Source organism: Athalia rosae, chromosome 3, assembly GCF_917208135.1.
Source record: "Athalia rosae chromosome 3, iyAthRosa1.1, whole genome shotgun sequence".
Lineage (NCBI taxonomy): Eukaryota > Metazoa > Arthropoda > Insecta > Hymenoptera > Athaliidae > Athalia > Athalia rosae.
The window spans coordinates 23484706-23503570 of NC_064028.1; the positions used below are offsets into that span (position 1 = coordinate 23484706).

The 18865-nt window shown below is 42.3% G+C and overlaps 1 protein-coding gene across 2 annotated transcripts in view; it reads right to left on the reverse strand.

Annotated features, from left to right (window-relative positions):
- LOC105686793 overlaps positions 1-18865 on the reverse strand; it is a 142860-nt gene that overhangs the window by 7618 nt on the left and 116377 nt on the right. For both annotated transcript variants that reach the window (XM_020852807.2, XM_020852808.2), the window contains exon 4: positions 2125-2495. In XM_020852807.2, the coding sequence (XP_020708466.2) occupies positions 2125-2495 (371 nt within the window). The remainder of the gene's footprint in view (positions 1-2124; positions 2496-18865) is intronic.

Consider the following 18865-nt stretch of genomic DNA (forward strand, 5'->3'; position numbering starts at 1 on the left):
GTATATAAGCGTATATCTCATCTCGAATGATATTATAAACATCGCGTATACCGTACACGTTCAATGAGAATACATAGTTCGACGGGATTTCATCGCTAATTTCGTTGCTCGAATGAGCACTTAAAATCGTTCTGCAGTCGGAATGTATATCATATAAATAGGAGGATACGACGCCAGAGATGATCGGCGGAACTTTGCGTACATCTCGTTTTATAGGTGTTTCTCTGCTCAGAATGTTGCTTTATTTATTTGTCTCATTCGTTTATTCGTCTACACGTGGACGTACGTACGACTCTTTCCCCATATTTCAATACGTTGTAATTACGACGAATACCTGTACGTGTTTAATTAACGTTTTACGGTAATTCCTTTTTTTATTTTATTTCCTTTTTTTTTCAATGATCGTTATTAATAACGTATGGATGTGGACTTGTAATCGTTAAAACAGCAATATCCCGTGATCTTTGACGTTTCATCGAACACTAATTCCCGATGCTTGTAAATTGGTCTTCGATGGAATTTCAATAATTTCTTCGTTTAAACGCCGCGATTCACGGATGGCATATCGAATATAAGTATAGTGCATTTTGTTTCTCTTTTACAGTACGGCGTACATAAATTAATAGATAAACGAACACCGCGTAAGGTAGGTATGTGCCTCAATTTCGTTGCAGGATGTGGATAACTATTAACGATGGATGAAAAAAGAAGAGAAAAAGATTTCGGAGGAAATTCAATTCGATTAAATTCAATCCTCTCGCAGGATGAGGACATGAAGAGAGCCGGGGGCCTTCGCTTCACCGTCGATTCGAATCGCGTGTCGTCCAAGTAAACGTCGATTGCGTCTCAACTGGTATCCGACGCGTCGTAAATCGGTTATAACTAATCTATACTTATAATAAGATTCCAATAATTTCATACGTTGATGCGATGTAAGCCGAAATACATACTAGAAGAAATTCTTCTTCGTTTCATTCGACATCCCTTGCATGCGTCGAGGTAGCGATGTTTTCAATCCATGAGTATCGCGAGACGACGATTGCGGAGACTTGGTTTCTGAACTTGGATGAAAGGTTTGTGTGGAAGTATGGCGAAGAAATTCAAATAAATGATAGGAAGATCCGTTTTTTGTAAATCGCGATTTATTTCCAAGTGATTTTCTCCTGACGATCGAGTCTCCTGTGGCACGTTAAAAATTCAGGTAGATCTGAACAAGCACTTAAACTTCACCTGCTACAAGAAGATGCATCAGACAGTCCATGTCATCATTTTTTTCCGCTCGTTAAGTACCAGTTCTTTTTGTTTTGTCAATTTAAATTCCATACCATGTGACAGCGATACGATGACAGTTTTATGGAAGTCAGTTCTTCGTTTACGAGATAACTTCGTGGGACGATGACACTTTCAGCTATCAACATGTCATTGATTCAAATTCACTTAGTTTTTTTTTTAAATTCGATCCAAAATTAAAGTTTTGCTTTTCAGCTTCACAAACTTATGATTTTTCAACAGTTATTACATTAGCACTCTTTCAGATGTCTGCAGTAAAATCTGACTCGTACACACTGTCAATTAATTATGACTCGCTAATTAAAGCGTTTATCACTTTTTTTCTTTCCTTCTTCATTCCATGTGTATCGCGACACTTTTACGATTGTGTTTTGATTTAATTTCATCTGGTTTCTGTTGTTTATGTCATCTCTTTAGGTCACTGTTTATATCTTCGTTTTCGTAAAACGATAAAAAAAAAAAATCGGATCAATTCGATCGATCGTTGGATTATCCTAATATTTCATCTCGATCATTAGGATCGTCCGAAAGTTGAAAAATCCAATAGGTCTTACGATCGAAACAAGAACGGGGGGGCTGTCACTTTGATAAAAAAAAAAAAAAACGTTCAATCACCGGTGCATACGTTGTTTTAATCCATGTGTAGTACTTTAGTATCTAACGCATTGTTCGTCGAAGGGGGTAACGGGGGGGGAGGGGGGGGGGGGGAAAGGTCGCGACGAGGTTGGGGTGGTAAGGGGGGTCGGGTCGGATCGGGATCGGTGGGGTGGGGTGGGGGGGGGTTGGTACGTTAGGTTAACGAGATGAGAGATGTTAACGAGAGTCTTGACTCACCTGCAGTATGTATCCTCTACTGTAATCCTCGTTGGTCCAACCGAATGCGGCAAGTAGTCTAGTTACTTGCGGATGCGGTAGTTGATTAAACAATTGATCGAGTAAAATTTTAAGTCTTATTGGTAACGCGCGCGATCCATAGAGTACAAGAGATGCGACGTCAAACGCGGCCGTCGGCTCGACACTCTCTGGACTGCGTGACTTCTCCACCTCCTGTTCAGCGCTCCGCTCCTCCCCACCACCTATTCTACCTACCCTCCCTACCGCGCCGTTTTCATCCCTACCACACGGTAGGGGGTTGGAGGCGACATCCCCACCAACTCCGGTGCCACTACCAGCGACGCCGTTGCTACTTGACAGTCGCGCCAGCGCTGCAACACACATGAAATAAAAAGAGAGAAGTTAGATGCGAGTTGGCTTGTATTGTGCACACGTATTTATGGATGTCTTCTATTAACACAAGCGCATAGTTTAACCGTACGGGCGACTCCGTCTTCTTTTACGTGCGTGTGAGCGCGTGTGTACGTACACGTGTATGAACACACAGGTAAAAGACGAAGCGAAGACGATGACGACGTAGAAACGCGGAGAGTGGAGATCCGGAGACCGTCACCCACCTCTCTCCCTCTTTTACCTCCCGCACATCCTTCGATTGCCACCTTGCGCCGTCGCCGCGCGTACGTTTCGCTCTGAAAATCCTCCCCTCTGGTGGGAACGACCACCAGAAAAGCGGGCGACCGACGTGCGACGATTTTCTATGTACTTCTCGCTAACCCCCGGCGCTGCCGAACCTCACCATCCCTCTCCGCCCTTCGGCGCCCCACCCTTTTCTCGGCTCCCCACCTTCTCGTGTGACCCCCTCTAACGACGGATTTCTGCCGCCCTTCTGCCCGCCTGTAAACCCCCCTCTTCTAGACCAACGGAGCAACGGCCCGCCTGTCGCTGATACTCCGCGTCTTATAGCACCACCGAGTGCTCCGCGGGTTTAGAAACACCGCATAGACCGTCCGACGTAGCAGACGTCCGGTCGCATTTATATCCGATGCGGACATTTCTCTTTCTTTTTGTTTCGTCGATATAATCGCTCTTGCGAAGATACGCTTATCAACATTTTTTTCAAGGGGATGAAATTCTCTGGATCGGGAGCACGTGAAACGCCGTCGTATTTACGAATGGGTTTTCTCTTTCTGCTTTTTTCTTTCGAAACGGTTATCGAAAAATCGGTATATTTTGTAATCGGAACATCTGCGCGGCGTGAAGAAATAATGGGAAGCAGATGGACAATGATCGAAACTTATAGATGACTGGAGAGAAGTTTCATATAAGAAAATAGTATGGGTATTATAATGGCGGTTGTCGCGACACGATGTCTGATTTTCGAACTTTAAATAAGAAACGTTTTTATTCAGAAAGATTTCGTTCAATTTTTGTCCGCCCTAGTTTCTTTTCCACTCGATCTTGTTCCTCCTTTAATCCAGGTGGATCGATTCGCCTCTCGGTGTTGCGGTGCCCGAGGCGGACGATGAAATTATTATATGGGGGTTGGGTATTTTGATACCCGCAATTACTCTTAATACAAAGTAGAAATCAACGATCGATCGATCTGCATCTCCGAGATGATTATTTTACAACATATACATGTATGCGTAAAGTGCATCGCGCAAATTTTTATCCACAAAATTGCGTTGTGGATCATATACATATCTATACACACTTGCCCTGAACCCTGCACATAACTTTATAAGCTCCTTTACAGTCCTCAGGCGTTATCGAATTTTGTTCTTGTCTTTCGGTAAGAAAATGAAAATAAAAAAAGTTTTTCGTCATCATCATTGCAGCTCTCTCCGAAAATCAACTCACAAATACGGAAATCTTAACAGAGTCCGCTTTGGAGTTTTTTTGTCTTCAATTTAAAGCTACTGCAATATTTTCTAGCATCACGGATACCTTTGATACCTTATACACGTCATATTAGGGTGTATTCTGTGAGAAGTTTGGGTAAAAGATTGTCGATTAAGTTACCAACGCACCTTTGTATAGGTGTATACGGTACGTATTGTGGACACACTTACAGCGTATCCATACAGACTGAGGAGAAGGATCCATTAAACTTTTTTCGTTTTTTTTTTTCTTTTTTTCTTTTTTTTGTTTCGTTCTGCTGACCAATCGATATTGAGAAGCTGGCGCGGTGTGTCTTACACAACGGATGGCCTTTGCCGGTGACTTTTATAATATTGTCATTATTTGGTCCCGTTCCTCTGTTCCCCGTTGTATGTACGTGAATGTGTGTATCCCCTACCTGAAACACTCGAGAGGTGATCGCGGAGCGAGTGTATATAATATGCTGGTCAATAGAAATCATGGAGTCATCGCTATTGGGCGCCACTTGTCATTAATGACTCTTCGATTTTCGATTTAATTGAACTACGATGACGATCTGCCACCTAGAACAATTTTTTCTTGGAAGGATCTTTTTGTATCGTACAGGCACCCGTGTATACGCATAAAGCGCCCACACGGCCAAGGCCCGTAAAGTAAAAACTTATAATTCACACTAATAAAGTTATTCAATAGCATAACACTTTTGGAATTCAATCGCCGTCTCAATTTTTAATTTTCAGTTACTTAGCGGGGGATCACTTTTTTGGAAATCTATGACCCACCGAATTGTTCTTTCCAAAAAAATATTTTGAGGCTTGCGATCGAACGTCGTTGCTGCTTTTCGATATTTCGGCTGACGTGATAAAAATTTTCCAGAAAAATCGTCGACTCGGCTGGTTGTGACGCGGAAAATCCCGCGTTTCGTCGTTATACTCGGGAGATTCGACGGACGTTATAAGTTAACACATCTGTTACACGCGTGTTCGCTGCCAGCTACGTGTGTATCGCTTATAATCCAAGCGCCCCGTATAAAGCGGGTCGTTCGGAGTTTCGTCCGTTCGAGGATGACGTGATAATTGGAAAATCCGGGGAAATCGAATTTTCGTATGCGTAATCCGTTAATACAACGGAATATCGTATTGTACATACACGTGTACAGTTTTCGTGCTTCAGGAGTTCCGGTTTCCGACGCACAATTTTTCGTTTTCACATCACCCTCTATGATTATTACGCTCTTTCAAAAATTTACTCATCTCTGCGGCGGATTATTTCTCGTTTTTTCTGATCGTTGGTTTTTTAAAAACCGCGACGCGGTTTGATTGGTTGCAAAATTTTTTGTCAGAAAAAACGGTGACCGCGGTGCAGGCTGACCGTTGGACGGAAATTTGGACGGACGTTGACGGGCACGTTCACCTGTGTTTTTATTCCCTTTCTTCTTTTTTTTTTTTTACAACCTGTCCGTCCAAAAGCCTGTCGCTGCGCATAGCTGTCACGTATGTGCAAAGGTTGGTGGAATGGCGAAAACAAAAGCATAAAAAAAAAAGGACGAGAACAAATGTTGAAAAAACGGCGAGCCATGGGGTTAAATTGATGCAATTACGATATAGAGACAATAAGTCGATATTATACGGTTGTTGAATTTTAAGGGGATGCGATTTGATCTTTGGGACTTCCCACAGTCAACTGTGACAGGTGTACAATGGATTTGGTTGGTCCGTTTTGGGGTTTTTCGTTTTTCGAAGCCCTTTATTTCCACGGCAGGTTCCGCGTCTTCCTCTTTTGTTAACCACGTTTCGACGGTTTACTGGCTCAGCTGTAGTGTTTTCCGAAATAAAATTTCTGATCCTCGAAGTTGCTCCAGGCGCCGGTTGTGCCGAAGGGGTCCTCTGCAGGATCTTGAAAGGACCGCTCACGCGAATACTTTTGCCGATGTTCACCAGCGAGGACTAATATTTCAGTGTTTTCGGAGGACGCGCATGACTTGGAGAGCCATCCCTCTCCAGCGTATATAGCCCTTGATGGTCATTTGCTAATTCTTTTGTCTGCATTATTTGCGTGAACAATTTTTCAGAGGAACATTCTTCAACAAAAGTATTATTATACGGGGTTGAGGTATAGACTATGGAACGTCGTGTGCGAATCACCGTCATCCCAGCTGTCCAAAATATTCATGACGTTTTTTTTTTTTTACGTTTTCTCTTCTGACCGGTGAACGAAAAATCTGTCCGAACGAAAAAAAGGAACAGAGGAGCGGATTATTCATGACCACGAAAAACAAACGTTGCAGTTATTCAAGTTTTCGAAATTTTTGATCGCGTCGCCTGCGTGGCAGAAAAAATATTAATGATTATTTTTGATCGATTGAATGACGTTGTGTATCGAACGATATGCGATTGATGTTAAATTGGTTTATCTAATCTCACAGAAGTATATATGATATTTAAGAGCTCCGAGAGCAAATTGACCCATCTTTCACTATTAATATCAATTATTTGACCGGAAGTTGGGGGCGCCAACTCGGGTGACGGGCACGTGACGTCACTGCCGGTCAACTACAAGTATTTCGCATTAGCTGACCGACCTCGATGTATAAGCCACTAATTAATTAGGTTAAAAAGACGTTAATTAAGGGAATTGATTCCAGAATACGTGTCTATCAATTTTTATGTATACTTATACCCACTTGTATCGTTACGATCGTGTATGTATACCACGTTTCTCACGTATATGGAAAGAATAAGAAGACGCACAAAATGAGAAAATAAAATAGTAAACCGTAGAAACCGTGTAAAAAAAATTATATTTCGTTAATCCCATCCGCAGGTCATCAAGTTATTTTCGATGGTCCATTGTGAGTCGTTGGTGCTTAGAAAACTACATTATTATATTCATCTGTCTACCTAATTTTGTTTTTACCGACTTATACCGGATTTCCAATAACTTGGTCGTCGGCAATCCCTTCGTTGCCAATTGTAATCCTAATATAATCCAATATAGACTTAAATGGAAGATTCAAATGGGCGGAAAAATACAAGCCTTCGAAAATACCAACCTCCTTGCCATACATATACACACACACACAGACACCCACCTACACACACCACGCGCTATACGGCAGAAGTTTTACTCTCTGCACGGACAATTTGACCAGAACAGTTGACAAGGCTGACCGCGCGCCGCGGAGTTAAACCTATTATTATCATATTTCATTCATCCCCCGTAGTGAAAATGTCAAACGAATTTGGGGGAGTGATTCCCGTTCCCTTTACTTTTACCTTTATACCTTTGCCTTTACCTTATGGCTTATACCGTGGCTCCGTCAACTCCTCATATACCTACCCATACCTATAGCAGGGTGACAACCGAACTGACCGGGCCAAGACGCCCTTCCAAAATAACCGACGATCGAGGAGGGAAATTTATCGGATGGCGGTCAGATCAAAGAATTCCTCACATGAAAATTATTATTACTATTATTATCATCGTTGTTATACAGTTTCCCACAGGACTATTTTCAGGAACTATTTTTCAAAACTCGTCCGTTCCAGTGTAAAGAATTGTCAAGTGATCGGCAAAAAAGTTGATACTTCTGGCTGGATAGCTCGAAATAAAAAAAATATTTTTGCTGGTCAAGAGGTCCACGTAAAGTGTTACAACTGCGATGTAAATTCATTATAAAGAGGATACTTCCATACACTCTATATGCTCGATTATATAGGAAGCCTCCAGATCGCAACGATGAAAAATAGAAAAAAAAAATTCGTTCCTCATTTTCATTGTGAGAAAATAACCGAGTAGATCGTTGACTCATCGAATTCACATTATATTGAGAAGAAAAAAGAATCGAACAAAAAAAAAGAATGAAAATTATATTCAGGTATATATACCTGCTATGGACAAAATTGGTTCGTATAACTGGTGCGGCCGTTATATTGCATTATTATATATAAAAGGAAACTGACTGTTCTACTACATAATATCTCTGCCCGAATGCCGTGGAACAATTATTTCGCAGGTCTCAAGGGATAAGCTATACAGAGTCCCGCTGGGAGACCGCGCGCGGACAGGATGACAAATGATTCGTTGGTGGCTCCGACATTATTTTATTTTTTTTATTTTTTTAAACGGCCTTAATCGTCGGGGAACCTGCTATATAACTGCGTCTAACACCAGAGAAAAATCTAATTCAACAGCTGGACTTGACTCGTTTCCATTTTCAGCGGCACATTTTTTTCATTTTTCTTGTTTTTTTTTTTTTTTTTTTTTTTTTTTTTTATCACAGTACAAGAAGGTATTTTTCAACACTTCCGGTTACGATTCAGCTTGCAGTACAAGGGTACTTTTTTATTTTCCGTTTTTTTTTTTTTTTGTTTTTCATATTTTAAGTTCCACAATAGCATCGTAAATAATGCTCCATGCGAATTAAGGGCTAAGGGCTAAAGGGCTGAATGGGGATGCCGGTACGCGGAGAAAAGGACAGATCATAAGCGTCTGATTTTCCGAGTGCATCGACACGTGCTTAATGTTTTAATGGAGTTTGCGAAATGGTAGAACTGCAGGCTATATATAGATATATATATACATCCACGTCTGCTGCTTTCGAAGGGCGATTTCATCCCTCGGATGGCTGCGGGAAAGGGATGGATACATATTAGTAGTGGGGATTTTGCCAAAACGCCTAAAGACTAGTTTACATACATTTCAAAATTTCCCTACTCCCAAATTAGCTGATCAAAATTTATACGCCTAAATGTCTCATCGTTAACAACCCTTTGGTTCACCGCCACTTTATACACCTGCTACAACGCCGTTTGACTCGCAGTTCCAGTTATATATAAGGGTGGGTTTGAAAAAAAATTTCTTTTTTATTTTCTTATCGACAATTTTTAGATGTTTTTTAGATCGATTGCATGAGTAGATTTTTGGCATGAATTCGAGGCTATCTCAAAGGGTCAGGTAGCCACGGGCGCGCGGTTTGTTGTGGGGCGTCACCTCTGCTCAGCCCCGAAGGTGACGTCTCACAACAAAGCGCTACGCTGCTGGCTACGCTGACTCCAGCAAAGCTCGGGCTCGTTGGTAAATTGAAGAATTCGAATATTCCGACCCACGCATGGATTGCGACGAATCAAAGTGGGTCTACGACTAAAATCAATCGATATGTCTTATAATTTTGCTGCTCCCAACAGCGAATAATTGATGATTACTCGATCGATTGCATGAGTTGATGATTTTGGCTCTCAGATTTGAATTCCTGGGCTGATTATACGTGAGATCACCCTTGAAAAGCCAAAAAAAAATTCGATTTTTGAGCGAAAAATAAATCATTGTTTTATTTGGGTTTAATATGCTTTTCTGACGTAATTTGGCCTCAGGAATCCGAATCTGGAAGAAAAATTGACTTATCTCTAAAATTGACCGAGTTATCGCCAATTTTCAGCTTTTTGGGGGCAAAAATAAAAAATTGATTCTTTAGTCTATCTTGATGTAATTTGAGCTCAGGAATCCGAATCCGGAAGAAAAATTGATCCATCTTCAAAAATGACCGAATTATCCCTATTTTTTCGCATTTTTTGGTACAAATTTGAGGATATCTCGGAGGGAAAAAATCGTAGCTCATTTTGGACAACGGATTCGTATTCCTGAGGTCAATATACATAAGAAAAGTGCCATACGATCAATTTTAAAAAATAAAAATTTTTGGTCAAAATTTGAAAAAATCGTAAGGGGTACCCCTTGGAAAAATCTCAAATTTTGGCCAAAAATTTTTATTTTTTAAAATTGATCGTATGGCACTTTTCTTACGTATTTTGACCTCAGGAATACGAATCCGTTGTCCAAAATGAGCTACGATTTTTTCCCTCCGAGATATCCTCAAATTTGTACCAAAAAATGCGAAAAAATGGGGATAACTCGGTCATTTTTGCAGATGGATCAATTTTTCTTTTGGATTCGGATTCCTGAGCTCAAATTACATCAAGATAGACTAAGAAAACAATTTTTTATTTTTGACCCCAAAAAGCTGAAAATTGGCGATAACTTGGTCAATTTTAGAGATAGATCAATTTTTCTTCCAGATTCGGATTCCTGAGGTCAAAATACGTCGGAAAAGTGTAATAAAATCAATTTTTAAACTACTTTACTTTTGGCCTAAAAATTGATTTTTATTTTTGGCTTTTCAAGGGTAGTCTCACGTATAATCAGCTCAGAAATCCAAATCCGAAAGCCAATATCATCTACTCATGTGATCGATCGAGTAATCATTAGGGGGACAAAATTTTTTTGCTGGAAGTACCCCACTTTATTAATTATTTATTCAAAAAACGAGTGGGCTAACTCAAAATACACAGGAAAAATTTTCTTTCTTCACAATGTACAAATTCTGCTTCCATGCTCATAAAATAGAAAAAAATTTTTTTTTCAACCCACCCCATTATCTATCTACATCAAAAATCGGTTCCAATATCGATTTTCGATTGGAAGGAGAAAATGAAATGAAAAATTGGAAAAAAAGCAGCGAATTGTCTTCCCTTTCGCGTCCTTGTGTGTAACCTATTAAACGTGTATATATAGAGATACGGCTATAAAGCGCGGAAAAAGTTCATACGGCAGAACTTTGGCGTCACGCAGAGCAAGCGTTGTTCTCAGACGAGGTATGGCCGAGTGTCTTTTTCGAACCCCATGCAGGGAACACGCCCATCCTTCGTAATAAATGATAGTTTTCATAATTAGCGGCCCCTTTCCCGAAGCACAGGATCCAGCTATACGTCGTAGCGACTGTATACCGCCCGCTTAGTTGTTACCGAAGTCCTCCGAACTCAGGTTTTGCCCGATCCTTGCGAGGCCTTTTGTCCTCACTCTTGCCACGTTGTGCGTATACGCAGCGAGTCGCGTCCCCCCGGTGACCGAATAGCTCCACCGTGTCAAAGCGACGATATACAAGTGTTAAAATTACCCTACGGGACGGTGCGAGGGTCTTCCTTCCGATTCCCGTGTACGTGTAATTGCGTTGACGAGGTTGGTGTCAACGCTGGAACGGCAGGTGCTTTTCATTGTCTCCCAATACCACGCCGCGCCGCTTATCCCATTTGTAAAATCGATAGCCGCACGTTAGTTCGCAAAATGCACGGACGCAAATTTACTTTAGAATTCACTGTGACGTAGGAAGGTCGTATACCTGACAGACGCTGCACTTTCGGACAATGGGAAATATTTTTCGAAAATTTTAACCCGGGAGCCGTGTCACAACAAATTTGCATTCTGCCCCGGACACCCCGGGGCCCGTGTCACTTGATGGAATCCTATTCATAGCCATTTAGTTCTGCAACCGATACCCTATAAACCAAAATGAACACTTCTTCTTCTCGAGAGAAAAATTTTAAAGCAACCAACGAAACATTCCCACTGCTATACCGATTGCCGCGAAGAGAAGAGATTAAATTCTCGAGAAACATTCTAGCGAGTGTTTCGATTCAACACTTTTTTTAAAAATCTATAATTCCGAGTGCAAAAAATTTGGAGCACAAGATTTTCCGGAAATGAATTCAAGGTAACAGTTAGATCGCAAAGAGAATAAGAATGATTGAAAAAAAAAGGAGAGAATGAAAGAAGGAAAAAAACAGCGAACTCATGAGCAACAGTATAAAATAGGCTCGAGGCTAGATATGTTGGGCACAATGAGCGGGCTGTGGGTAGCCATTGACAAAAAATAGCCGTGTCATTCGGACATGATACACCCCATTGTGCCACCGGGAGACCTTCCATGCGACGCCGTTATCGCAGTTTAATAATTATCTCTACACATCATCGGAATTCTTAAATACATTATTATATTAACCCGCGCGCAAGGCAACTCGAAAAATAGTCCTCGGGGCAAAAAGAAAAAAAAAACATTAAATTCAAGTGTCTAGGTTGGAAGGAAGAAGGGGGGGGGGAGGGGGAAAGAGTTGGAAGCAAAAAAGAAACGGATTACACTAGCTGCTGTACATAATGTATAAGTAGAGTTTCGAATATTGTCGGGATGACCATCTGCCCCTTGAGCAGGTCGTAAAATCCAATCAAGTCCCACGCAACCTTTAAGGTGCTCGCCATGCTGTGGCTTTCAGCGCGTCTTTTAATAAACCCTGATTCCAGATAGCCGCAGTGCACAATCTTGGGGGTAGGGGGGGTGTTAATAGTCGTCCGAAAGATGAAAAAAAAAGGTTCGAAAATGGAGGAAGACGAGAAAAAAATAGAAAAAAAGTGAAAAGAGAATCGGTGTGTACACTGTCGAAAAAATTTGAAAAGCTCCGTGGCGCGCACAATCCGTCATCGCGTGAGCCTCTGCGCAAGGTCTTCCGGAAAAATGTTCCGCGTGACTATTTTCATCCCTTCTTATATAATACATAGATATTGTCGGGGGCTCGGCGCCCCCCCAGAGGGTTGACTAGCATCTTGACACCGCGTTACAACCGACGCCCGGAGATAAGGATCCCCTGCTTTGCGTCATAAGGTGGTGGTAACCGCGCGCTCGTCAGCTCGGTAGTGCGTGTGACCCGTGCGTTTGTTACGTGGCACTGTATAAATCGTAACTTTTCTTATAAGCTGTATATTTTAACTCCTATACAAACGTATCGTACGTACCGATGCAGCACGAATGCAGCCAGAGATTTAATTAACGCGATTTATGACGTTTTCAACGCTCACCAGCGGCTCCCGCGCGCGCGCTCTCCCCCGCTATACCGGGGACTTATGAATATTTCAGTTGGAGTTTCCAGCGATACAGCCGCGCGACATTCGACCGAGAATGACGAAATAGGAAAAAAAGGGGAAAACATAGATTTTCTTCAAAGAATTGTCACGTGATTTAAAATCCCGCAGGATTTGTTTATTGTACGCAAGATTCCGTGAGGGTTTTTTTTTTTTTTGCTCCAACGAAGGAGAATAAAAATAATTGGAGTGACTTACTCCAAGAGGAAAGATCGGTTCATTCGATCGGAACCGCAGATCGTGTCGCGGAGCCCCATTAGGAGGGTAATTAATAGCCCTGCGGATAAAAATATAACTGAGTCCACAAGAGCAGCGTAGTAGTGGGCATACCTATGTATATACATATGAAAATTATATGCACACAATGTCGAGAACGATCGAATTATTATTCGTAATATCGTTTGTAAAGGGCCCGCGAATATAAGGCGACTGGATATTGTCACATTTGAATAACACGACGTGGTTTTAAAGCGGCGTGCCCGCCTAGTGCATAAATTTATAATTACAAGGGACGTGTCCTGGGCACCGATCGTATGAGGTACGATCTTCCTTAGGTACATAAATGGCTGAAATGCCGATAAACATAATCCGCACCAATATACAGTGCGATTCAAAAGTTTGCAATTTCGATCGCACGCACTTTTGATAAAACTGTGGAAAATTTTGTGAAAAATCATTCGGGAAAAGAACAAACCAAAATACTATTTTGGGAATAAAAATTCTAGCTATACGAGTAGAATGAACTCGTTTTACTTTTTGAAAAGATAATTTCACTTCGAGATTATCTCAAGAATTCATCAATCGGTGAAAACCGATCTGTTTTGCTGTAAGTACGTGCGACGAAAAAATAAAATGTGAAGAAAGTAAGGAGAGTACGTAATTCCATGAAAATGGTGTATACCTGTATGAGACCACCTGCTTTGGATATTAAAATGGTTTTTACGACCTTCAGGACAGGTAATTTCCGTGATAGCTGTCCGTGACGACGGCGCTTATTAATATATTATATCGTATATATACATACTATATTTCGGGGGCGGTTACGCAACCCCATAAACAGTAGAGCTTACGGGGGCCAAATGGAGCCCACGGTATATAGCCCGGGAGAAAAGCGAAGGTAGACGAGGAAAAAAAAGGAAAACTGAGAACAGAAAAAAAAACACCCTATGGCGACACTAAAGTCCCAACTTTACACCCGAAACCAAAGCGTTTTTAGGGTGTACGGGGTGGATATACCGCAGGTTTGTAATGGTGCTGTAGATGATCATGCTTTGTGGGACGCCGACAGCATTGATGTCTTTGTCATCCCAATTAGGAGGTTGGTATAATAAAACTCCACTTCTTTTTTTTTTCGGCTTTTCGTGTTTTCTTTCCCTTTATTTTTTTTTATATTACGGGGATGAAAATCCCGTAAAGCCACGTTTTTCGGATTGAATAAAGTGGTTCTTGTTTTTCACGTTTTCCATTCGAAGGAAGTTTTTTTTTTGTATTCCATTGTCCGACTGTACGGGCTAGAACAACCAACTCCACACAGATATCCCGAAAATGTATGGAGATAATTATATCAGAAAAAAAAACCATTCCAAATTCATCGGAATCGATATGACGAGAAACGTTACTTTTCATTTCGCCACGACGCTCGTTGTGCAGGTTCGCCGGAGACTTCAACGCCTGCAATTCGAGTATTCCAATAAGTGTTCCGGGTTAAGGGAGGAGGAGGGATGGGGGGGGGGGGGGAAAGAAAAAGAGAAGAAGAACCCTCATTTCGTCGGATCTTCGTGCGGTACCTGTACGTATACGCGGAGGTCCGGAAAAGGGCGATGTGTGAGTATGTGATTTGAAAAGTGCAGGCAGGTGATTCGAGGCGTGATCGCGAGGTGGGCGCGCGGGCGTAAGGGGGGAGGCTAAAAACAGTTTCCACGGTATAATCCTGGAGCAGGGACGAAAAACTACTAGAACGTAACGTAGTTACTTCACACATATATACACCGTACGCCAGCGTGTGTATAAGGTATACATACACACGGAGCGGTGTAGCGCGAGTTAACTCGTGCACGGGCTGCAGCGCACGACACTGCAGGGGGTACCGGAGAAACAAGATCTCATCTAGATAGCGGGGCAAACACTCGCTGGCACTTGCTGGCACCCACGGCACGGAAACGAACCGACGCAACGTTACGGGGCGTCGTCGTCCTTATATACACACGTACGTACGTACGTACGTACTATGTGATTCCGATCCCTACACGTATCCCTATATTCCTATACACATCGAGTCCCTGTCCTACTCCTTCTTCTCAGCTGCAACTGAATATAGTTGCAGTTTATAGTGCACGCGCACACACGCTCCCTATTTCCTCTTTCCTTCATTTTCACCTTTTTTCTCCTTTTTTTCTTTCACTCGGTTCAAATTTTCTTTCCTTTTTTTTTAGCCTCCATACACGTATATACCAATACGTAGCAATCACTCTCGCTAATAAGCGAGACGCGATGTGCACTGGAAACGTCTTTTTACGTAGTAGCATCGTATTCGCGTCTATACATAAATGCACTCGTCTTCCTCTACTTCAGATTTTTTCTCTTCGTCTTCTTTTCATTCCGTTCATATTTTCACATGTCTTTTTTTGTCATTCATTTTGTTTTTTTTTCCACTCGAATACCGAACATGTACGTACGGCGTTAAAATAAACGCGGACGCCTATAATAGATGTGTATAACATATACCTCTATATACAAATCCCCATAAGATGTGAAATTAATTTCCGGGATTATAATTCGTTTATAACGGTACGTAATATATATAATATACATGTCGTTACACACACGACGAAAACCTGGATGGTATATAGACGATGGAATACTCTCACGCTTTTGAATAGAAGAACTGGAAAAAAAAATGGAAGCAAAATGAGACGAGTTAAAAATTTGTGTGAAATTGGCACTTCAATTTTTTTTCTATCGAATAAATGCCTCCTTATCAAATTTATAGGGTGGATTTCGTAGACCGGACTAAACCAGGGTAGCGATAGCCAGATTTCTATACACGTACGTACGTAAAAATTTTCAGGCGCAAGTATTACAACGACGATGGTATCTGATATTCGGTGGGAGGAATCGGTTAAAAACGTGTGCATTATGCATATAGATATTAATACATATACCAAATCGGACACAGGTATACGATACCTATGTACCACACACGGACATCTTTACTTATACATTTGTGGATGCTCAATACATATCCATGGCAGCGGGAATATTACAGCCTTGACAAATTGCCACGCTGAAGGCCGACCTCAGTAATTATAGGCCTCGTTGACCGTCTGCGGATAGGTAAGGTTAGGTATTATACGTGTACACCGCGTGTCTCCCCCCGGACCCTCTCGTACCGTTCCGCGTAGACACCTATCTCTAAACTTCTTCCCCCCTCGTTTTCAACTATCCCCGTAGGACAGGGATACGTTTTGTTCGGTGGTCGATGCAGTTGCTGCGGATATTAAACGCTTTTCCCCGTCACCATCAAGATAGGACGCAACACCTTGATTATTTATTTTTTTTTTTTTTTCACTCGCACCCTCACCAACTTTTTCTAGTCGAACGGTCGGAGAAAATGGACAATTTTTCGACGACGAAAGTCCTACTTGTTCGAATTTCGATTAGTTGATTGGTTTTTTACGCTGAGAGCGAATTATTGAACCGAAAAAGCGCAATTCTCTAGATATATTGAGAGTACGAAACCCGTGATTAGAATTTTATGTGTGCTGCAAGACGATGGGAGTAATAAATATGGCCGATGGCATCTAATTGTAAATGCTGGATAGGTGTTTCGGTAACTACACGGGATGTATTATAAGGTTTACCTACGTGCGTATACACACCATTGGAGAGGGGGAATAGGAAAGAAAAAAAAGAAAAAAGAAAAGAAAAAAGAAAAAATAGGAGAAATAGAATCGAAAATGGAGGCTTGAGCCGATTGCCAGGAAGCGTGAATCCGACGACACGCCCGCGCGTTCCCGAAACGAAATAATTCTAGGTTTCCGTTGGCCAACAACGCGGTGCAGGCGTATGTACAACCTATAAACCAACTGTGTTATTAAATAGTAGGTGTTTCGTAGATGAATTATTTATTCGATACGAAACCGCGGCGTGTATTTATACCATATAATATATAATGCGATATACGAGATCGGAATATGAAGATATTTAATATTAGCCGCGCGCGATGCGACGATTTAGAGCCGGTGTGCCAACCTGAGCTACAGACACGTAAGAGAAACGCAGACTTACCCTATACCGAGAAAATGGCCGTACGAACATAAATCCAGATCCAAAATCGCGCGCAAAATATTCGATCGTAGACCGGCCCGTGTCAGCGAGCTAATCGCCAGATTTTTACGCCCGCCCCATTTTCGTCCGATTTCAAAAAAAACGAAGCGAACGACGAATCGTCGTGCACCGAAAATCGGACGCCTAGATTCCTTTCTCTCGTAATTCCATTCGTTCTCTCCCGCTTCTTATATTCATTCGTTTCTTTTTTTATTCAACTTTTTTCAACCCGTACACCTTACAACTACGTGACTTTGCCAGCGAATGGCTACCACGATCCCCCCGGTGCGAGAGGTCCTCGTAATCACGAATTGGAAACAGAAGGACCAAATCATAGTTATCAACCCGTTGCTTGCCTCCTGCACACCGCCTCGTGATCTTTCACACACGTATTTGACGTATACGCATACGCGATACTTACACACGGACATATATCGTAAACGGTATACCACGTCGACGTTCGTACAGTTTGAATAAAAAATTTCGTTTTTTTGTTTGCTTTTTATTATTTCGAACTGTCTGAGAGATTAAAAAAAACTCGATGGACAGCGAGGACGATAAAAAAAACAAAAAATATGTTGATCTCCATTAGCGAGCGAGTAATTTATGCATCATCAGTCGAGTTATAAGTACAACCCTTTTCGTTAGCCAGCCCTACCTCTATACACAGGCGCGTCTAAGAATCTTCTTCTTCCCGTTTTTGCGAAGCCCCTTTCTCCTTCTTTTTCCTGCATCCATCTTTTAGCTGAAAAGTTTTCTAAAGATTTTCCCTGCCTACCCCCTTTTCTCGGATACAACCCCGTAACCATAACCACTACCACCATCGCTATGTATACCGTCTTAATTATGAGCACGGTGGATATGTATACATATATAGAGGTGTATACGGTGGTACATGGAGAGACGGCGTTGGCCTGACATAGCAGCGTCAGAGGCATCAGAAACAGCAGCAGCAGCGAGAGGAGCAGCTATATAAGGCTTCATTCTGCACCGTAATATAGAGACCATCTCCGCTTTTATACAAACAACAATGGGGAGGGAGGGAGGGAGGGAGGGAGGAGAGGAGAGGGCTCTAAACCTTTTGGTTATAGTGCACACGGGGTAGTAGGCAAAGGTACCTGTCCGTGAGATTCCTGCGCGCCGCGCGCAACAGACAAAAGGACTGTAAATTCATAAACGTGTCGTCGCAGTCGTCGCCGCAGCGCCTGACCCGTGGAAAAAGAAGGAACAGCGAGGCGGGAGGGGGGGGGGGGGAGGGGAACGCGGGACCTGAGGGCCGCAAGGCCCCTTTCCTCCCACTCTGCCAGAGTTCTAAAACTTGCCAACCGCACCGCACGACGATAAGACAATGGCGATCCGTCGCGGTGAATCAAAGAGAACAATGCTGTGGCAGAAAAAGTTAGTTTGGATGATTAATTGTTAATGCTTTCGCAGAAATTTAGCATTCAAAAGACCGTTGGCGGAGATTCGTCGGATAGGCGTTTTACGGCAGATGCAGTACGGGATCCGCCATTTTAACTTAATTGTGACAAGCGGGACGCTGGGAAATTTGAAAAGGAGAGGAGGAAGAGAGGCGTAGGTCGTAGGGTAGGATGATGGTGCTTTTGGCTCTGAACCGGAGAGAGTTTTGGTTAGCTGCGTTTCGCTTTATAGCGTGATCCTCGTTAGCAGCTGCATAGCAGGATTTCTCCCTCTGCGACCACCCCCTCACTCTTCCCCGATCCCCGTTCCCCGTTCCACGTTCATCCAATTCCCCTGGAGCAGCTCCCTGTAGCTACAACACATCCCG